General features: G+C 46.8%; 1 protein-coding gene across 1 annotated transcript in view; it reads right to left on the minus strand.

Moving 5' to 3' along the window:
* Window positions 1–12,753: 12,753 nt before the first annotated feature.
* The window catches only part of LOC124556766 (PAT complex subunit Asterix), a 73,600-nt gene continuing 63,091 nt past the window's right edge, over window positions 12,754–23,262 (minus strand). Inside the window, exon 5 of the mRNA XM_047130774.1 lies at window positions 12,754–13,092. Within this exon, the coding sequence (XP_046986730.1) occupies window positions 13,011–13,092 (82 nt within the window). The 3' untranslated portion in view covers window positions 12,754–13,010. The remainder of the gene's footprint in view (window positions 13,093–23,262) is intronic.

Below are 23,262 nucleotides of genomic sequence, written 5' to 3' on the forward strand. Positions count from 1 at the left end.
CATCTGACAGTGGATGCCATCTGGCCCAGGAGCGGTATCAGGGCAAGCAGCTAGGGCACTTCGAAATTCCCACTCACTGAATGGAGCAGTGTAAGATTCCGGGTGGTTGGTGCGAAACGAAAGGCTCCGACGTTCCATCCGCTCTTTAATGGAGTGGAAGGCCTGGGGGTAATTCGCAGAAGCGGAACTCATAGCAAAATGCTCTGCTAAGTGATTTGCAATGATGTCGGAGTCAGTACAAACGGCTCCATTCAGTGAGAGCGCAGGGACGCTGGCAGGGGTCCGATAGCCGTAGACGCGTCGAATCTTGGCCCAGACCTGCGAGGGAGTGACATGGAGGCCAATGGTGGACACATACCGCTCCCAGCACTCCTTGCCTTGGTGGATGAGGAGGCGGGCCTGCCCACCCAGCCATTTGAAGGCGATAAGGTGGGCTAAGGAGGGATGTCGCTTGTGACGCTGGAGCGCCCGCCGGCGATCCTTAATCGCTTCAGCGATCTCAGGGGACCACCAAGGCACAGCCTTCCGCCGAGGGGACCCAGAAGAACGGGGAATGGCAGACGCGGCGGCAGTAATGATGCCGGTGGTGACCGATTGAACCACCGCATCAATGTCATCAGTAGAGAGAGGCTCAAAAGCGGCAGTGGAGGAGAACAAATCCCAGTCAGCCTTAGTCATAGCCCATCTGCTAGGGCGCCCAGAAGAGTGACACTGTGATAGTGACAAAAAGAGCGGAAAGTGGTCACTACCACACAGGTCGTCATGCACACTCCATTGGACAGACGGTAAGAGGCTATGGCTACAGATGGAAAGGTCAATGGCGGAGTAGGTGCCATGCGCCACACTGAAGTGTGTGAAGGCACCATCATTTAACAGCGAGAGATCGAGATGCGACAATAAATGCTCAACGATGGCGCCTCGACCTGTGGCCACTGACCCACCCCACAGAGGGTTATGGGCGTTGAAGTCGCCCAATAGCAAGAAAGGTGGCGGCAATTGGGCGACCAGTGCACCCAGGACATGCTGCGAGACATCACCATCCGGTGGAATGTAAAGACTGCAGATGGTAACAGCCTGTGGCGTCCACACGCGTACAGCGACAGCCTCTAAGGGCGTCTGGAGAGGGACAGACTCGCTGTGCAGAGTGTGAAGGACATATATGCAGACGCCACCAGACACCCTTTCATAAGCTGCTCGGTACTTATAATAAACCCGATAGCCACGGAGGGCGGGGGTTCGCATTGCCGGAAACCAAGTTTCCTGCAGAGCAATGCAAAGGAAAGGATGAAGGCTGATAAGCTGGCGGAGCTCAGCTAGATGGTGGAAGAAACCGCTGCAGTTCCACTGGAGGATGGTATTGTCCATGGCAGAGAAAGGCGTGACGGGACTGGGAAGGCAGATTACGCCGCTGGGTCACCTGCTGCCTCCGATTGAGCACCCGTGCTAGTGCTATCCATGGCGTCTGAGGGACCAGCGAGATCGAGGTCCTCAGCGGACGCCAGGATCTCCACCTCGTCCTCAGACGCAGAGCTGGAAGGTGGCGGTGGGGTGGCTGCCACCGCGAGTTCCTTGGGCTTAGAGCTCTTCTTCTTTGATTTCTCACGCTGCTCCTTGGGTTTAACTGGCTGGGAGGGCTTCACCGATTCAGTCTCCGGGACTGAGGAGGATCGTGAAGCCCGTCGACCAGCTGATTGCGGGCACTTACGCCACTGTCGGTCGTCAGCCTTCCCAATGGTGGAAACCTGGGAAGGGAGGGACCCGAGGGACCCCTTGCGAGCGTGAGAAGCCGAAGAAGTTGGACACTTCTCCGGCTTAGAAGCAGGGACGGACGTCCCTGAAGGGGGGGGATGGTGTTGCCCCTGAGGTAGGTGGCGCAGGAGCAACCCGGTGGGTAGAGCCCCCCACTGGCAAGGGGGCAGGAGGAGTTGTACCACTCAGCGATCCGGCCGGAAGTCGCGAAACTGATGGGGCGAGCACAGGTGTTGTAGCAGTGGCGTAGGATGACGTCATTCTCACGGGATGTAATCGGTCGTATTTCCGTTTGGCCTCAGTATAAGTCAGTCGGTCCAGGGTCTTATATTCCATGATTTTGCGTTCTTTCTGGAAGATTCTGCAGTCTGGCGAGCAAGGTGAATGGTGCTCCCCGCAGTTGACACAGATGGGAGGCGGGGCACATGGCGTATCGGGATGAGACGGGCGTCCGCAATCTCGACATGTGAGGCTGGAAGTGCAGCGGGAAGACATATGGCCAAACTTCCAGCACTTGAAGCACCGCATCGGGGGAGGAATATAGGGCCTGACGTCACATCGGTAGACCATCACCTTGACCTTTTCCGGTAACGTATCACCCTCGAAGGCCAAGATGAAGGCACCGGTAGCTATCTGATTTTCCTTCGGACCCCGATGAACGCGCCGGACGAAATGTACACCTCTGCGCTCTAAGTTGGCGCGCAGCTCGTCATCAGACTGCAAAAGAAGGTGCTTATGGTAAATAACTCCCTGGACCATATTTAAACTCTTATGCGGTGTGATCGTAACAGCAACATCCCCCAACTTGTCACAAGCAAGTAACCGTCGTGACTGGGCAGAGGATGCCGTTTGTATCAGGACCGATCCAGAGCGCATTTTTAACAAGCCCTCCACCTCCCCAAACTTGTCCTCTAAATGCTCGACGAAGAACTGAGGCTTTGTGGAGAGAAAAGACTCCCCATCAGCTCTCGTACAAACTAAGAATCGGGGCGAATAATTGCTACTGCCATCCTGAGATTTACGTTCCTCCCACGGCGTGGCCAGAGAGGGGAACGTTTTCGGATTGTACTTTTCAGCATTAAATTGAGCCCGAGAACGCTTAGAGACTGCTGGCGGCTGGCTGCCAGCGAGAGATGATGTACCACGCTTCATTGCGGGTCATCCGCCCTGATGCTACCTACTCCAACCAAGGGCCCTCCCATCGGGCGCCACCCAGCCGCAGCAATAGCCACCTGGCAGGACGGCCATTGCCGGGAGTCCTGATGCCCCAAGGAGATGGGCATCTACTCCTTGGCATACGTGGGGAGTTAACGGTGCAGGCATCAGTAGAGCGATCCCTGTGTTGTCAGGGGGCTACAACCAAGAGGGTACATGGCGGCTACCGTGCTGGATCTTAGGTGCAAAACTGTCCAAGGTCGTCGTCGCAGTTAAAAGAAACACTGCAGATTGCAGCGTGGGAATCGCACCCAGGGACATATCCTCGCCCAAGAGATGGAAAACGAGGGGGACCCCAGTCCAACAACGAAAAGGCCGGCTAAAGGTCTCAACGCACGACGGATACAGTGCACCATGTAAGGCGCCCTTCCCCAATTGGCTCGCTCTTCGGAATAATTTAGAAAGATGGAGGTCAAACCCGAGAGGGGACCATCACGTAAGGTCGAAACAGTTGAGACTCCTTTTAGTCGCCTCTTACGACAGGCAGGAATACCACGGGCCTATTCTTACCCCCGAACCCGCAGGGGGTAGGATGCAGAGGCTGGAGGGCACTGCCCCATGAGATCTACAGAGGTGCCGGCATTCTCTCTTGATCTGCGGAGTCCAGGGCAGACAAATGGTTGATGGTGTGCACCGGTAACATGGAGGTCAGCCATGTGAGTGTATCACATGGCAACACCATCGAAGAGGATCTCTGAGTTGGTGAAGGAGACCGTTTGCCTTTGTTTGACTTCTTGGAGACTCTCCCATTGGCAGAGGAAGACTCAGATGTTTGTTGGCTGAACGGACATAGGAAGTCTTTGAGGGAGTTTCCCTTCTGTCCTTTCCGGCCCATCAGTCATGTTGCAGATGACTCCGCCCGATGAGGCGAAAGTTTGGTGGCGTGTTGCACAGCTGGAGGTGGAGACAGGGATGCTACCACGACACTGGGTGCTTTCACAGCCGAATCTGAAGACTTCTGTCTGAGTTTCCATGTTCATCGTGGAGGAGATGTAGCAAGTACAATAAAGTGCCAGGTGGTAGAATGAAGGGCTTCCAACTAGCGAAAAACTTGCAAGTGACCGGGTAAGACACTTTTTCCTTCATCCAAATCTCCTGGCAGCCTGCTCATTGAGATACATGGGACAATCTCGGGAGGCCTTGCAGCTAATACAGCGGGGAGGAGGAGGCAGACAATTGCCCTCGTCGACATCCCTAGCACACGTTACACATTTGGCTGGGTGTTGACAGGACATTTGAGAGGGGTTGTAATGATGACACTGGTAGCAGTGAATTGGGTGTGGAATGCATGTTTCGCCTGTGATAACAAGATAGCCATGGAGGAGTGAAGTTGCAAGCAGTTGTTGTGCTTGAAAATCAGAAGTAGTCTCCAAAAGCAAATTGCGATTTCGTAAATGAGAAAAGGATTTCACAGGGCCAGCAATTGCACCAACACCTTTCTGAATAATAAACGGATTTACCATAGCAAAGGACTGGCCATCTTTGGTACGTGAAATCATGAGGAACCATGGTGCAACTGGGAGGGTCTCTGAATTTTAGCCTCATTCTGTTTATGTTTGGTAGGAATTGACTGGGACGAAGATGATTGGCTCATTGCGAGAAAATCCCTCATGATTGCCAGTGTCTCCGATGGCACTCCTTCCAACTCCCCCCCCCCCTCCCCCCCCCCCTCAGAAGGGGGCACATCCACCTTAGGTGATTGTACACACTTCCCGAACACCTGACAGAGGAACCAATCTGCAATTTGGGAAGGTAACTGCTTAAGCAATCACCCCTCCCTGGGACTGGCCTATACCAGAAGGCATGTGCGAACCCTACGTGCCAACCCAGGGCTGGGAATTGCACATTACCCAGTCATCTGTTACGCATCAGATGCGTGGGCTGACCTTCAGGAGCACACACACGGAGGAAGAAGAAAAAGAGGAACCTGACACACTGAAGTAGTGGAAGGATAGGAGAAGGGGAATGAAGAAAGAAAAAAAGGAATGAAAAACAGTGAAGAGACTGTTCTGGTATCACCTACTGAATATGCAGAACACATTTTCGAAACATCCCAGACATGTTCTCCAAGGGAGGGGGAAAAGAATAGTAACAGGATAGACATGCAGTACGGAAGGAAAACAATGCTGCAAAAACTGGGGCCCCATGATACCCAAGTAAAAACCCACCACAGACTGGCAAGCAGGGGGGTGGGGGGCGCTGTTGGGGAGGCTGTTTTTTACTGGCCTTCAGGTAAGGTAGAGATCAAATGAGTCTCTGGTAAATGCATTCTTTCAGATATCCACAGAGCCAAAAGTCACTTGGATTCAGATCAGGTGATTTTGCTGTCCATGAATCTGGAAAACCTGTGGAGATAACATGTGGAAGGTTGCATTAAGCAGATCTTTCATGGGCCAAGTGATACGAGGTGTTGCCCCCTCTTATGGAAATAGTGGTTCCCACAAAGTTGCATTCTTCCAAAGCAAGACTCACATGCTGTACAGAGAGTTCTCGATAATGTGCAGACATCACTGTACCCCTGACAGACCCTCTGGGTATATTTTCTCTATTTTATCCACAGAAGAGGTACAAGAATAAAGTTGCTTGTGAATCCACACCACACAGCCACATAGGTGAATGCAGAGGACCTTTGTGCACAACATGCGGTTTAATGGTACCCCAAAATTGGCTGTTCTGTGCATTCACTGCACTCTGAAGTGTAAAATGTGCCTCATCACTCCATAGAATATTTCCCGGCCACATGTCATTAACTTTGATCCATGCCAGAAACCGAAGAGTAAATTCAGAACGTAGCTGTGGAACACTAGGTTTCAATTGCTGCACCCTCTGAATCTTGTACAGGTACCACTGTAATACGGATTGCAAAATTTTTGTCTACTGTTTGCCATGGGACAGACAATTCTCTTGACACTCCATACGCACGATCACTATCCAGTGAACATTGTGCATTGTCAGTTACAGCAACAGCAGCCTTGTCAATAACTTCCACAGGGTTAGGACGTGTTCCTATTCCATGTACCACATCAAGCTCACCCATGTTTTTCAATTTCATTATCATCATCTTTAAACCACTGAATGACACTGAGCTTCTCCTCAGACCATTCAGTCAGTGATACTCACTCAAAGCACACCTGCAATTGCTGCTATTCACAGAAAACAGTCTTACTAACAGCGCACACTCTCTTCTCAATAGCCATACTGTCCACTAACATTATGGCTCGTCAAATGACAGTGTGGATGTCACACCACCATACAAAACAGTGTATAGCACCAAATTTGCACCTGGTGGCAAAAATTGGAATCTATTTTTTTACCTGGTATAAATAGGTTCTGCATTAATGCATTTGCATATCAATCATGTTTCGCTGCCATACAATAATTACAGGCCACAACTGACCTCTCTGAGTAGCTTCACTTTACTTATAACACCTGGGATTATATGCACAATACAACTCGGCACTTTTCTATGGGCAGAGGTACCTGTGGAAGTCCGATGACTCCAGGAAGATATGGATTGTTTCCACTCATTCCCAGCCTTAAGCAGGAAACAAGACATGTCATATCAATATAACATTATAGTAGGCATTGTGAACTGACTTGAGTATGCTGTGTACCCAGTGCGCAGTTGAAATTTAGCACAATCCAAAGAAACGTGGTTCATTGCAGCAATGAAATAGAGAAACACCCCCCCCCCCCCGCCCCCCCCACTCCTCCCCAGCAAACTAATCTCCAAACTCTTAGAAAATTTAACAGGCAGCTGTTGTGTGCATTTGCACTGAGCATCACTGCTGGCAAAAAGTACTAGGTTTGGGTGTGTTTGTATTGCTAGCCTTGGGAGTGGCCAAAAGTCACTACCAACTGTCTGGACAGGTCATCAATATCTGTATCTCTTCTATTTCTTGAATAGTATGCTGAGCAAGATTTGCAGTTAAGGTATTTCAGATGGTACATTCATCATCTTCAGCTGAATTTTGTCCACTACTTCTCGAACCGGAAATGTAATTTATTCTGCAGGTGAATGAAAATTCCTTATCAGTTCTACATCTACATAGGTACTCCACAAATCAGTTAAGGGCCTGGCAGTGTGTTCATCGAACCACCTTCACAATAAATCTCTATTATTCCACTCTCTAACAGCACGCAGAAAAATGAACACCTAAATCTTTCCATGTGAGCTTCAATATCTCTTATTTTATTCTGATGATCATTTCTGCCTATGTAGGTGTCCACAAAATATTTTCACACCCAGAAGAGAAAGCTCGTGACCGAAATTTTGTGAGAAGATTCCAACGCAACAAAAGATGCCTTTGTTTTAATGATAGCCACCCAAAATCCTGTACCATTTCAGTGACACACACTCCCTTATTTCGTGATAATACAAAACAAGCTGCTGCTCTTTGAACTTTCTCAATGCACTCCGTTAATTATGTATGGTAAGGATCCCAGATCATGCAGCAGAGATGCAAAAGATGACGGACAAGCATAGTGTAGGCAGTCTCTTTAGTAGACCTGTTTCATTTTCTAAGTGTCTTTGATTTGCCTTCTCCACAACATTTTCTGCGTGTTCTTTCCGATTTAAGTTGTTCACGATTGTAATTCCTAGGTATTTAGTTGAATTTATGGCTTTTAGATTTGACTGCTTTATCGCATAACCAATGTTTAACAGATTCCTTTTAGCACTCATGTGGATGACCTCACACTTTTCATTATTTTGAGTCAATTGCCAAGTTTCGCACCATAAACATATCTTTTCTAAATCATTCTCCATTTTTTTTATCTACTGATGACTTCACTATACGATAAATGACAGAATCATCTGCAAATAACCTAAGGCAGCTGCTCAGATTGTCTCCTGAATTGTTTATATAGATAAGGAACAGCAGGTGTCTTATAACACTCCCTTGGGGAACACCAGAAATCACTTCTGTTTTACTCAATGATGTACATCAGTTAATATGAACTGAGACCTCTCTGACAGGAAATCACAAATCCAGTCACATGTATGAGATGATATTCCATAAGCACACAGTTTTACTGCAAGCCACTTGTGTGATACAGTGTCAAGAGCCTTCTGGAAATCTAGACATACAGAATCAATTTGAAATCTCTTGTCAACAGCACTTAGTACTTCGTGTGAGTAAAGAGATAGTTGTGTTTCTCACATGAACAATGTTTTCTAAATCCATGTTGATTCCCTTCAAGGTAATTCATAGTGTTCAGATACAGTATACGTTCCAAAATCCTGCTGCATATCGACGTTAATGATATGGTCATGTAATTTAATGGATTACTCCTACCACCTTTCACACCCAGAGGAGAAAGCTGGTGACCAAAATTTCGTGAGAAATTCTGACTCAGGCTGCATCAATTCTTTTATTTGAAGCTTTCTTGTGCTTTCTGCACATGGTGCAGATTATTTGGAATTCTATCTGTTATGCTGAATCTGATGTAATTTCTATTTTCTTAGCTGAGCCTGTCTGACAATGTTCCCATCGTTTTAGTTTTATATACACAGCCATTTTAAGTTATTTTCTTTTGCTCAGAAGCACTTAATTTCCTGCAGTTCACAATTTTTTTTTAATCTGTTGCTCCAATAAAAGTTGATAACCCAGATGATCTTTGCCCTCCTGAGTGCACTGTGTCTTCCTTTTTGCACATGGGTCCCAAGACAGGTAGCTATTAGAGCTTATTACAAACTTTTTTTCCCCCATGGCTCCCCTAGCCACAGTACAAGTGGACCACTTTTCCTGTTTTGCAGAATTTAGTGTTAAGACCACAATCCTAGCAAACAATAAGTAGTTTTTCACATTCATCAACCTGAATACTATATTTACCCTTTTCTGTCCTTTCATTCAGGTTAACCGACATGGACTGTGCATGTATTCCTTTCTTTGGTTGCAATCCTGAAATGAAACCCAGTATCGTTTGTGAAATAATTTTAGTTTATTTTTCACTCTAGATTATGGTTATAAAGCACTTCAGTTCTTCCACTGTCCTTTGTGACAGGATATTGATTACCATTATTAAAGGCGTATATTTTCTTGGCGGCCCAAATTTTTTACTATGAGCTTCCAATTCTGTTTCTACGATCAAAGCATTGTTCACTGTTTGTACTTCTTTTTTTCTTTTATGGGACTGAGTCAGTCTGTAAATTTCTGCAGTGTCTTTCATCCCCATTGTTGTTGCTATGATGAATAAACCAAATGCACCCTTCTTTGGTGTGAGTTTAGTATTTTTGTACCTGTTGCAACCTTCTGTGGATGTGCAGCTGAGGCAGCCACACTAATATTTTCTTCTCTAAGCCTGTGCTTTTCTAGTTTTACCACTCACTGTCAGCCTCCTGGTCTCCTTTTTCTAAGTCTTCAGTTTGTTCTGTTGAGTTACATTGTACAATTACCATCACATTATTTTCCTCTTAAGTTCAAATTCTTATCCTACACTTATCATTTTAGATTGGATTTCATTGTCTATAATTTTATTTTATCTAAGAACAGGTCTGCCTTCTCTGCTCTGGTTATGATCGACTGTATCTTCTGATTTGCCTAGTTCCTAGATAACTATAGTAAAACATAATTGTAAGTTAACGTGGCGACTCACAGTGAGAGATGTCCAGTCTGTCCGACTTGCCACTGAACATGTCGCTGTCAAAGCCATCGACGGTGGAAAACAAAGTGTGTCAGAGACTACTGCTGCTGCTAATGTAAGCTTTAATGCTGACACTTCATGGTCGAACATGACATACTAAAGCACCAACACTGACTGTTACATGCAAGCAACTTCATGAAGACGTTTACACAAGAGTTATGATGTAACTTCTTTATGCATAACCTAGTCTTACAGTGAATATTAACGCTACTACATGCACTTCCTAAGAGAAAGAGAATTCTATTTCCCCCCAGAAATATGTACAAGATGAGTGAACGTTGAACTACTACTTTCGCACAGGCGATCAAGACAGATCTGATACCTCTGCCATCAGCTCTCAGAAGCAGATGATACAGGAACCTACAGTCAGATCATATCCACCCAGTTTTCAACAGCACCGCACAGGTCACCTGTACCTTCCACATAACAGTGCCCTACCCCATTGTTGTTGAACTGTCAAATGTTTGAAGAACACTTCATAGACCAAAGGGTACTTCAGCAGTCCCTAGAATACCTAATTTTATTCTTATTGAGCCCATATATGACTTAAGTGAGATGTACAGACCCTGGACATGTCTCACAAAAATTTGTAAGATGGCTGGGGCAGCTTTATAGCAGACACTTTTCATCGTTTATGAACATAAACTGAGCCTATGCTACAATACGTTACCACCATCAGCATGGAAAGAAGTGCTTCACTCTACTAGGTGTGTGTGTTCAGTCTAATTGCCCGCATCTCGTGGTCGTGCGGTAGCGTTCTCGCTTCCCGCGCCCGGGTTCGATTCCCGGCGGGGTCAGGGATTTTCTCTGCATCGTGATGGCTGGGTGTTGTGTGCTGTCCTTAGGTTAGTTAGTTTTACGTAGTTCTAAGTTCTAGGGGACTGATGACCATAGATGTTAAGTCCCATAGTGCTCAGAGCCATTTGAACCATTTGTTCAGTCTAATTGGTAATGAGTGTATACTTTCAACAACATTGTTTTACAGCAGTTGTGTAAACCACACCTGAAAGGTAATCAAATATTCAATCTGCCAGGGAAATTCAAGAAACTCAAAGCCAGACACAGATTTCATGTTACAGATTGCTGATGGAGGATAGCTGACATGTTCTCATGGGACCATTTTAGTAACAAAGAATATTACATGGTTGCTTTTTTTCCACACATTCTTGTGAAACTTTTGCTTGATAAACATCAAACTTCTTAAAGATGTTTACTGAGTCAGTGATATTTTCACTTAGTATTCATGTTTTTGTAGCATCAGTATTTCTGCAGCTCTTCAAACATCAGTTTAATGCATAATTTATTTGTTGAAGAATCAACATTTTGTTTTGTTTACAAGTCAGTGGCCTTTGTTGTTTATATCTGTGATGGTTGCTGACCTTGTCTCCTGATTATTTAGCACAGAAACTCCAACCAGAACACTAAACGTTCTTGGTATGCTATGTGATACACTCCTGGAAATGGAAAAAAGAACACATTGACACCGGTGTGTCAGACCCACCATACTTGCTCCGGACACTGCGAGAGGGCTGTACAAGCAATGATCACACGCACGGCACAGCGGACACACCAGGAACCGCGGTGTTGGCCATCGAATGGCGCTAGCTGCGCAGCATTTGTGCACCGCCGCCGTCAGTGTCAGCCAGTTTGCCGTGACATACGGAGCTCCATCGCAGTCTTTAACACTGGTAGCATGCCGCGACCGCGTGGACGTGAACCGTATGTGCAGTTGACGGACTTTGAGCGAGGGCGTATAGTGGGCATGCGGGAGGCCGGGTGGACGTACCGCCGAATTGCTCAACACGTGGGGCGTGAGGTCTCCACAGTACATCGATGTTGTCGCCAGTGGTCGGCGGAAGGTGCACGTGCCCGTCGACCTGGGACCGGACCGCAGTGACGCACGGATGCACGCCAAGACCGTAGGATCCTACGCAGTGCCGTAGGGGACCGCACCGCCACTTCCCAGCAAATTAGGGACACTGTTGCTCCTGGGGTATCGGCGAGGACCATTCGCAACCGTCTCCATGAAGCTGGGCTACGGTCCCGCACACCGTTAGGCCGTCTTCCGCTCACGCCCCAACATCGTGCAGCCCGCCTCCAGTGGTGTCGCGACAGGCGTGAATGGAGGGATGAGTGGAGACGTGTCGTCTTCAGCGATGAGAGTCGCTTCTGCCTTGGTGCCAATGATGGTCGTATGCGTGTTTGGCGCCGTGCAGGTGAGCGCCACAATCAGGACTGCATACGACCGAGGCACACAGGGCCAACACCCGGCATCATGGTGTGGGGAGCGATCTCCTGCACTGGCCGTACACCACTGGTGATCGTCGAGGGGACACTGAATAGTGCACGGTACATCCAAACCGTCATCGAACCCATCGTTCTACCATTCCTAGACCGGCAAGGGAACTTGCTGTTCGAACAGGACAATGCATGTCCGCATGTATCCTGTGCCACCCAACGTGCTCTAGAAGGTGTAAGTCAACTACCCTGGCCAGCAAGATCTCCGGATCTGTCCCCCATTGAGCATGTTTGGGACTGGATGAAGCGTCGTCTCACGCGGTCTGCACGTCCAGCACGAACGCTGGTCCAACTGAGGCGCCAGGTGGAAATGGCATGGCAAGCCGTTCCACAGGACTACATCCAGCATCTCTACGATCGTCTCCATGGGAGAATAGCAGCCTGCATTGCTGCGAAAGGTGGATATACACTGTACTAGTGCCGACATTGTGCATGCTCTGTTGCCTGTGTCTATGTGCCTGTGGTTCTGTCAGTGTGATCATGTGATGTATCTGACCCCAGGAATGTGTCAAAGTTTCCCCTTCCTGGGACAATGAATTCATGGTGTTCTTATTTCAATTTCCAGGAGTGTAGATAACAGCATCTTTAGATTTTTAGATATAGAAAAATCTTACATCTGTTTTTGTGATTTGAAAAACTTCAGTCTTTTACGGGATGCTGATTACATGCATCGTATTTTCTTCTTCTGTGTGGTTTTCACATACTCTAATAAAATATGAAATCACTATTTTACAATCTGACATTCAAAACCATTTTATGACTGCCAAAAGGAAATTGGTCATTTTACATTCCTTGCCAAATGAGCTTCTTATGGTTAGGATTCATTCTAAAAATGTAAACAACATATTTCTGTTTTTAAATCCATATATATCAACAATTACAATGAAACATTGTCAACAGTGTTTTATTATTTACAATGCAATGATCGTTGTCTTATTATCGTCATTATTTTGAGTCTTAATTGTACTTTGTTGTAACCATGGCATTTATCAAATACCAACTTCTGTTATATAAAACATTTTTACAAGTGTGCATAGCACTGCACAATTCTTTGATCACACTACAGCAGAATTTTCCTTCTGAAGTTCCTATGTTAACAACCATCATGGTAAAACTGTTGTCCAAGGTGGTGTCATTGGTTGTGGATTTTGCAAATATGACATGACTACAGCCGATATTGACAACCTGGAAAACACAAACAAAAGGTAAGTGTTTATACATGGGTAACATACAGAAATAACACAGAATAACAATTCTTATAACTACTGCTGCTACAAAAGCTATTCACAAATTAAATTATGTCTTACTTAGATGAAAATAACAAATGATGGGAATGGGGTCTATATTTACATTCAAGGAAGTTGTCACATGGACAGAGAATTCTCTGACTAAAAATAATGGTAATGCCATGAAACAGTAATTATACGGAAAATGACTGTCCTAAAAGAAGAATATAGTAATCCTAAATTTCAATTAGCACATGTGGTGTTAGTATTATGTACAGGCTCTTCCTTCCAATAGCTAAGTTGCCAGTTTTTCTGCCTAGACTGTTGCTAAACCTATTAAATCATTGCAATTTTGACCTATTATAATGTTCTCAAGCGACATCTGTAACAACATAAATTACTTAAAGATATTAAGAAGACTAAGCAGTTGACGTTAGAGCTGTCACTTGAGAATGGCACAATAGGCTGAAATCACAACTGTTAATAAATACTTTTAATAACAATCCAACTGGAAAATGTAATTTCTGAAATCTTGCAGGACTGTGGTCACTTGTAAACAGAAAAAAAACCCACCAGCATCACAAATTTGTTATCTCTTCACAATATCTTATGTCTGTAGTAATAGCCTGCTGAAAAACAGGGAAATTCAACACATACCGAACCTGTACTAACAGAAGGAAGGAAGGAAGACTAGGGCTAAATGACATTAAAACCTGTGCAAAGTGAATGGCCAGAAAATTGACTGGCCTTTTCGAATGAACCATCAATGCAATTCACCTTAAGTGAGTTGGGAAATATTAGAGTGTCTTTATTGCCAGACAGGGATTTGAGCCTTACTCTGTTCTTTTTAAACAGGTGAAGTAGATCTGCATACATACTCCACAAGCCCCTGTATAGTGTGGATGCTCAAGAGAATTAAATCCTTTCCATACAGTCTATATGCCTTTTACACGATCTAATCTCTCTTATCGTACATTTATGACTGCTACACAAGATGTACAATCGTGGTTTTGCACAGACCCTCATATACTGGTTCCGTAAATTTACTTAACAAAGTTTTGGGAGAACATCTCCTTTCTTCCAAACATTCCCGTTTAACTCATCCCCCCTCCTTCCACTACACTTTGGTATTGGTCTATACTGACCACCTATGATCCTCACAAAGAATATCTGAATTTGTTCGATTTCCGCAATCATGTTTACTCGATAAGGACTCCAAATGCTAGGACAGTACTTCTGATTGGTTGCACTAGTGCCTTTACAGATGCACTGCACTATCTGGATTTCTTCCTACAAATCTAAGCCTTTCATTTGATTCCTTAATACTGACTTCAGGTGTTCATCTTGTTTCATACCACTTCTTAGTATTGCCCCTCAATAAACTACGTGAGCTGCTGATGAACTATGGACCTTGTCAAGGTAGGATGGCTCACGTGTCTCAACAATATTAATAGCCATACTGTAGGTGCAACCAAAACAGAACACGCTCAGGGGGTTCACAACTCTTTTTTGAGTATGTGCTTGACTACCACGGGGCCCCCAGCCTTTGCAGCATTACTTCCTTTCCGTGCTGTAAGCTTATACTTCCACTATCCCTTTCCCACTCTGCCTATCCATCAGATGGTTTACTTGGTGCTGACCTTGCTTGGACCTGGTTTACAACTGAGTCTCAAGTTTCCACTTGTAGCATATTCTACAACTTTTCATTAAATAAACACGTGATCCCTAGTGTTGGGTTTGACGTGCCACCAGTTTTCAAAATTCTCCAGATGTGTGGATCATGCAGGGAATTTTGCCCAATGCAATGTATGCTCCATCTTTGTGCCTTTCCATCTCTGCACCCTTCCCTTTAATAAGGTAATACACACAAAACCCAGCACAGTAGCCATCCTGTTGTAAGGGGTAGGGGTGGGGGTGGAGGTGGGGGGTTGTCAGGGTGTTGTCAAATACCTGCACGGTGGTAGCCCCCTGACCACACAGGGATCACATTGTTGGTGCCTTAGCTGGAAACTCCCCATGTATGCTAAGGAGTATGTGCTCATCATGACTGGGGCACAGGGACTCCGAGCAATGGCTTACTTGCCAGGCAGCTGTTACTGATTGGTTTTGGTTTTATTTTGCTTTCTTTAGGGCACAAAAAAGAACTGGGAGGGGGGGGGGTCATATGTGCCCAAGTCAAAACTACAGAACACGAACACAGAGAGGAGTTACAAGACTATACGTCAGTCCCAATAGACAGAATAGGAGACAGCTAAAAACAGACATGTGGGGGGGGGGGGGGGGCAAAAAACACCATACAGAAATGGAGGTCCAACACTAAAAATTAAATGGCCTTCACCATATTGCTTCGGTGGATAAAAATCAAAATACGGTCAACAGCCCATGCATCATTCACTAAAAAAGGCTGATAAATCAGAAGGCAAAGCCAGGATGGAATGTAAATTTAAAAAAAAGGGCATTCCAGCAGAAAGTGTCAGACAGTTAAAATTTGGGGGTAATGTGTGCAAAGTGGTGGGGTAGTGCCACTTAGTAAATGATGGCTAAAAAGCCAGTGCCCAATACGCAGCCGAGTTGAAATAATCTCCTCCCGGCGGGAGGGCCAACAAGAGGTCATCCAAAGCCCTATGAGAGGCTTAATAAGCCAGATTTTATTCTCGTGAAGGGAGGACCATTGGTGATGCCAAAGGGACACCACCTCCTGACAGACAGCAACACAGAGATCATTGGAGGGAATATAGGTACCCGCAGGCTGAGGTATCAGGATGGCACCCTTGGCAGCAGCGTCAGCAGCCTCGTTTTCTGGCAGACCGACATGACCAGGGACCCACAGAAACATGAAACTCACTTCACGAAGAGTGAGCAAGTGACAATTTTCCTGGGACCCCTGCACTCACTAAGGGATGAGCAGTGTACAGTGCACATAGATATTGGATGGCACTGAGTGAGTCCAAGCAGAGGACACAACTGGGAAGGCTGTGTCGCTGGATGTACTCCATGGCCTGATACAAGGTGAAGAGCTCGGCTGAAAATACTTAGGAGTGTGCTGGAAGCAGATATAAAAAGACACGGGTGCCAATGACGTAGGCACACAGCCCGAGAGCCATTAGTGTATATAGAGGTACTAGTGAAAGGTTCCATGCAAAGGTTGTAAAACTTGAGGTGATAGACCGAGGCTGGAGTAGTGTCCTTAGGAAGTGAATGAAGGCCAAGGTTAACATGGACTGCTTCACAAAGCCAAGGTGGTGAAGGGTTTACACCCACCGGGAAAGTTGCAGGTAGTGTGAAGCTAAGCTGCTGTAGCAAGTGGGGAAAGCAAACTCCAGGAGGTAACAGAAGAGGGACAAGCCCCATACTGATGATCAAAGGAATCATCAAAGAAGGAGGTATAGGCTGGATGGCCATCCACGGCACACAAACGGCATGCACACCTGCTGAGGAGAGAGTCACAGCTGTAGGACAGTGGTAGTTCAGCAACTTCGGCATACAGACTCTCAACCGGGCTGCTCTAAAAGGCGCCTATGGCCGAACGTATGCCATGATAGTGGATAGTGTTGAGATGGCGTAAGAGGGATGAGCATGTAGACGCATAAAGGAAGCACCCATAGTTGAGTTTCGAATGGACAAGGGACCGGTACAAATGGAGGAGGGTGGTTTGATTGGCACCCCAGGAAGTACCATTGAGGACATGTAGGAGACTGAGGGACCCCGTACAGCGGGCGGCCAGGTAAGACACTTTAGAGGACCTAGAGAGTTTCCTATCGAGCATGAGCCCCATAAATTTCTTAGTTTCAACGAATGGAAGGGCAACAGGCCCAAGATGTGGAGATGGTGGGAGAAACCATGTGCACCACCAGAAATTCATACAGACTGTTTTGTCAGGGGAAAAGCGAAAGCCATTGTCAATGCTCCAGGAGTAAAGATGATCAAGATAGAGCTGAAGATGACACCAGTGAGATAGGTCCATGGGGAACTGCAATAGATGGGAAAAGAGTCAACAAAAAGAGCCGGATATGCCGGGCTGGAGACATACCATTATAGGGTTAGTGGCGATAGCAAAGAGGATGACACTCAGGACGAAACCCTGAAGCACACCATTTTCCTGACAAAGGTATCTGCAAGACAGAACCCACACACACCTTGAAAACCCAGTCTTGTGAAAATGCCCGAAGAAAACAGGGCAGGCAGCCACGAAAGCCCCATGTGTAAAGAGTATGGAGGATATACGTTATCCAACAGGTGCCTTAGGCCTGCTCCAAATCGAAAAACACAGCCACAGTCTGAGAATTCCACAGACAACCATTCATGACATGGGTGGACAAAGCAACGAGATGGTGAACTGCAGAACACTGCGCTCAAAATCCACCCTGCGCAGTCATTAGTAAATGTTGAGACTCAATCCACCACACCAGCCAGGCATGAATCGTGCGTTTCATCATCTTGCAAACGCAGCTGATAAGAGAGATGGGGCAGTAGCTAGAAGGAAGGTTTTTGTCCCTACCGGGCTTAGGTATGGGTATGACTGTGGCTTCACACCAGCGTCCAGGAAATGTGCCCTCTGCCCAGACGCGGTTGTACGTGTTAAGCAGAAAGTGCTTGCCCACAAGAGAAAAGTGCTGCAACATCTGAATGTGGATGGCGTCTAGCCCTGGGGTGGAGGATCGGGATGAACTGAGAGTATGATCTAGTTCCCTCATAGTAATGACAGCATTGTAGCACTCACAATTTGTAGAAGATAAAGGTATCGCCTGAGCCACCTCTGCTCGTTTCCAATGGAGGATGGCAGGGGGAGAGTGGGAAGAGTTCAAAACTTCCACAAAATGGCGGCCCAAGGTGTTAGAGATAGCAATAGGGTCCACGATGACATTGTCAGCGACTGTCAGGCCATAAATTGGAGAATGGATCTTGGTTCCAGAGATCCATCGGTGGTTGGCCCACACGACAGAGGAAGGTGTGGAACTGTTAAAAGAACTAGTGTTGAAATCCATCTAGCTCTTTTGCTATCCTGCAGAACACAATGACACTTTGCATACATCTGTTTATAATGAATGCAGTTTGCTAGCGTAGGGTGGCAGTAAAAATGCGGAGTGTGTGTCTACATGCATGAATTGCTTTGGGGCATGCCTCAGTCCACCAAGGGACTGGGAGACGACGTGGTAGAGAGGAAGTGTGGGGTATGGAACATTCTGCAGCAGTAAAGATAATGATTCTCAGATATTCAACCTGGTCATCACAACTCGGGAAATCTTGTTCTCGAAGGTCGCCAGGGAGGAGTATAGCTGCCAGTCAGCCCTAGGAAGCTGCCGTTTAGGCGTGCACGCGGATGGGGTAGGGGTCAGCAAACAGACAGCACACAGGAAATGGTTGGTCGAGTAGGTGTTGGAAAAAAAAACAGACCACTCAAGATGATGTGCAAGCTGGGCAGCGCAAAAGGATATGCCCAAATGGGAATAGGTGTGCGAGGAGCCAGAAAGGAATGTGGGTGCTCCAGTGTTAAGGCAGAAAAGGTTAAGTTGGTTAAGAAGGTCAGCCAAGACGGCACCTCTCCGACAGGTCCTGGGGGAACCCCAAACGGTATCATGCGCATTAAAGTCACCAAGTAGCAAAAAATGGGAAAGGTAGCTGCTCAATAAGTTGAAGGAAGTCTGCCCTGGTGACAGCGGATGATTGAGGGACATATATAGTACAGATGGAAAGTCAGGTGGGGAAGGAAAAGGTGAACTGCCACAGCTTGAAGATTGGTAGTTAGCGAGATGGGTTGACTATGAATGTCATCCCGTATGAGCAGCATGACGCCCCCATGAGAGGGAATGCCGACCTCACGGGGAAGGTCAGTACGAATCGGTAAGAAATGTGAAAGTTCAAAGCGGCCGTGAGGGCGCAATTTAGTTTCCTAAAGGCAGAGTACAAGGGGACACTGCGACGCTAAAAGCAGCCGTAAATCATCTTTCTGGGACCGAAGGCCACAAACATTCTATTGGAAAAGAGTCATGATGAAGAGACATGGGGGTGTCGCCTCGGCAGCTGAAGAGTGACAACTGGGGAAGTGGTACTACTACAGGGTACCGAAGCAGGGGGATCCTGCTCCATGGGGTCTACAGAAACATCAGCTTGCTTGTGCTGTCGGTCTGTTGAGTACAATGCCAAAAAACGGTTGTTGGTGTGCACCGGCGACATGGAAGGTGGCTGGGCTAAGGTACCACATGGAAACACCGTCGGAGAGGATCTTTTGAGTTGGTGAAGGAGAAGACCGTTTGCCTTTGGATGACTTCTTCGAGCCTTTCCGGTTAGATGAAGACTCTAGTGTTGTTTGGCTGGAGGGATGGAGGAAGCCTTCACGGGAGTACTCCTTCTGACCTTTCCGGTCGACCAGTTGTGTAGCTGGTTGTTTCGCCCCTTAAGGCAACAGTTTGCCGACTTGTTACACAGCTGGATGGGGGTGGGGGTGGGGGGTGGGGGGGAGGATGGCAATGCTACCTTGACACTGGGCGATTTCACAACCTCAAAGCTGAATTGGAGGGCACATGTTTGTGTGGCCATGTCCTTCATGGAGCGAGGGGCAACAAGAACAGAACTATAGGTACCAGATGGGAGAACACAGGGTTTGCGACGAGGCAGTAACTTGCGAGCAACTGGATAAGGCACCTTTTCCTTTACCCGAATCTCTTGTACAGCCCGCTCATCAAGATACACTGGACAATCCTGAGAGCTGGCGGCATGGCCTCCTTTGCAGTTGATACAGAGGGGAGAAGGAGGTGGACAGTTGCCCTTGTGTGCATCTCTACCGCAGGTGACACTCGACTGGGTGTCAACAAGACATTCTAGTGTGGTTAAAACAATGACACTGGTAGCAGAGCATTGAGTTCAGAATGTATGGCCAGACAGTGATAATTTCATAGCCAGCTTTGAGCTTGGCTGGAAGCACCACTCTATCAAAGGTGAGAAAGAGTGCAGGTGGGCACTAAGGAGGAATCTACCTTTTTCATTACACAATGAACGGCAATGACACCTTGATCAGAGGGGTAAGATTGTATTTCAGCCTCAGTTAGACCGTTGAGCAGCTTGGTGTAAATTACGCCACGGGAAAAATTCAAAGTTGTGTGGGTCTCGACACGAACAAGGTAACCGTGGAAAAGCAAGACAGCAAGCAGTAGTTGTGCTCGAGAATCAGAAGTGGTCTCCAAAAGCTAAGTGTCATTCCTTAAATGAGATCAGGATTTCACAGGGCCAGTAACTGCATCTACACCTTTATGAATAATAAACGGATTTACCTTGGCAAAGGATTGACTGTCTTCAGTACGTGAGACCATGAGGAACCGCAATGCAGAGAGAAGGATCTTTGAATCATTAGCATCATTGCATTTACATTTTATACAAGTGGAGTGGGAAGATGATCGACTCATCACGAGGAAATACCCCACAATTGCCAGCGTCTCCGATGGCACGCTCCTTCCAACTGCGGGCCCCTTCACAAGGTGCCTTAGGTGATTGTTCACACCTCCCAAACACCTGACGGAGAGACCAACTGGCAATTTGGGAAGGTTACAGCTCAGGCATTCACCCCTCCCTGGGCCTGGCGTGTACCAGGGGGTATGTTACCCAGTCACCTGTTACACATCAGACATGTGGGCCAGCCTTCAGGGAGGAAAAGAGGATTCTCAAACGCCGAAGTGGAGGAATGAGAGGAGAAAGGAAAAGGGAGCGAATAACACAGGGGAGACTGTTCGCACGTCAGCGACAGAATGCCAAACATTCCAAAGAATACTCCAGACATGTTTCCCAAGGGAGGGAAAGAAGAACAGCAAGAGGATAGACATGCAGCACGGAAGGGAAAAACTGCTGCAAAGGCTCGGGCCCCGTGTTAGCCAAGCACGAACCTGCCAAAGAGTGGTGAGCCCCCTAGAAGATAGCTGTTGCTGGGGGTACGTGGTACCTGTGGGGAGAGCCCCTGTTTAGAGTGGGTGGCACCATGGTGGATGAGCCACAAATAAAGCAACCCCAGCAGTCTCTGTGAAAGGACAGTCATATTTCAATGCAGATAGATACGTCCCACGTTTCCTTCCCTGTCTACACTGTGTGAGGGATGTAGGGCTAAGTGGCAAGCAGAGTAAAAATCCCCACAATACTTTGTTTGTACATGGACTGTGGGCAATTCCTTCTTGGCCACAAAGCCCTTATTCTTTGTGGAGAACTTAGAAGACAAGTTTGGGATAGTGGCACCCATCTCTAAAATGAAAAGTCGGTCAATTTTGATCGAAATGGCATCCCCTGCCCAGTCACGGGCACTAGTTGCTAGTAACAAGCTGGGTGACATACCAGCGACTGTCATTCCCCACAAAAGTCTAAATTTTATTCAGGGCATCATTTACCACAGATACCTGCTCTTACAATCTGATGATGAGCTACACACCAACTTGGAGCGATGTGTACATAGGGGGCCAAATGACAATAGGGACACTATTGGTGCCTTCCTCTTGGCCTTTGAGAGTGATTCATTGCCTGAAAATGTCAATGTGATGGTATACCAATATGATGTGGAACCATACGTACTCCCCCCTCCCTGTGTGGTGCTTCAAGTGCCTGAAATTCATTGCAATGCTAGCCCAATCTGTCGAGATTGTGGAAGAGCGCTACATGCTGACACTCCTTGTGCCTCGTGTACCTGGTATTACCTTGAATCGCACTATCTACACTGATTCAGATGCCATCGCCAAACATTTTGCTCTGGTCTACGCTCAAGCCTAAGCATCTAAGAATTATCAGCCTGCCTTCCCTCTTCTAAAAAGTGGGTTGAGAAAAAGCAATTACCTTTTGCTACACACCACCTGGAGCCATATAATGTTCCATTCGGTGAGTGGGTATTTGTCAGTGTCTTAGCCCACTGCCCTGATACAGCCCCAGGGCTGGACCACATCCACAACTAAACGATCAGGCACCTACTGGTGAACTGTCAGCAGCCTATCGTTGTCATCTTTAACTGCATCTGGAGCAAGAGCTATTTCCCACCACAATGGCAAGAAAACATTGTCCCAGTACTGAAACCAGGTAAGTACCCTCTCAAGATGAACAGTTATTGCCAAATTAGTCTCATCAGTGTTCTCTGTAAGTTGCTTGAATGCTGGCATTTGGGTTCGAGTCTTCTGGCTTCGACCCAGGGTGGGTTTTGCCAAGGCTGTTCCACTACTAATAATCTGTAAGTTTACCTGGGCTCTTGTCATCTGAACGGCTTTTTCGCAACATCAACACCTTACAGCCATCTCCTTCTTCATGCAAAAGGCGTATGACCCCACATCTTGCTACCTTACATGAGTGGGGTCTCCAGGATTCACTCCTGATTTTCATCCAGAACTTCCTGTCACACCATATGTTTCAGGTTTGAGCTGGTGCTTCACACAGTACCCACCATATCCAAGAGAATGGGGTCCCACATGGAACTGTACTGTATGTTCCTCTCTTTCCAGTAGCAATCAATGGTTGTGGGGTCCCCAGTATCACCCGCCTTGTATGCTGACTAGTTTTGCCTCTACTATTGCTCCTCTAATGTGGGCGTGAATGTCAATTGGAAGGCACCATACAAAATGTGCAGGCATGGGCCCTCACCTATGGCTTCAATTTTCAGCTGCCAAGACTTGGGTCATGCACTTCTGCCAACGTCGTACCATTCACCCACAATCAGAACTTAACCTCGATGACCAACTACTCAATGTGGTGGAGACTTACCACTTCTTAGGACTGATTTTATATTGTTGGTCAACTTTGATTCCCCATCTTCACCAGCTTTAAGCGAAAGTACTAGTTGTACCTTAACACACTAGAAATCTACTCTGTAGGAATCAGCATGGGTTTCAAAAAAGACGGTCGTGTGAAACCCAGCTCGCGCTATTCGTCCACGAGACTCAGAGGGCCATAGACACGGGTTCCCAGGTAGATGCCGTGTTTCTTGACTTCTACAAGGCATTCGATACAGTTCCCCCCAGTCGTTTAATGAACAAATTAAGAGCATATGGACTATCAGACCAATTGTGTGTTTGGATTTAGGAGTTCCTAGATAACAGAACGCAGCATGTCATTCTCAATGGAGACAAGTCTTCCGAAGTAAGTGTGATTTCAGGTGTGCCACAGGGGAGTGTCA

The sequence above is a fragment of the Schistocerca americana genome, chromosome X, assembly GCF_021461395.2.
Source record: "Schistocerca americana isolate TAMUIC-IGC-003095 chromosome X, iqSchAmer2.1, whole genome shotgun sequence".
Lineage (NCBI taxonomy): Eukaryota > Metazoa > Arthropoda > Insecta > Orthoptera > Acrididae > Schistocerca > Schistocerca americana.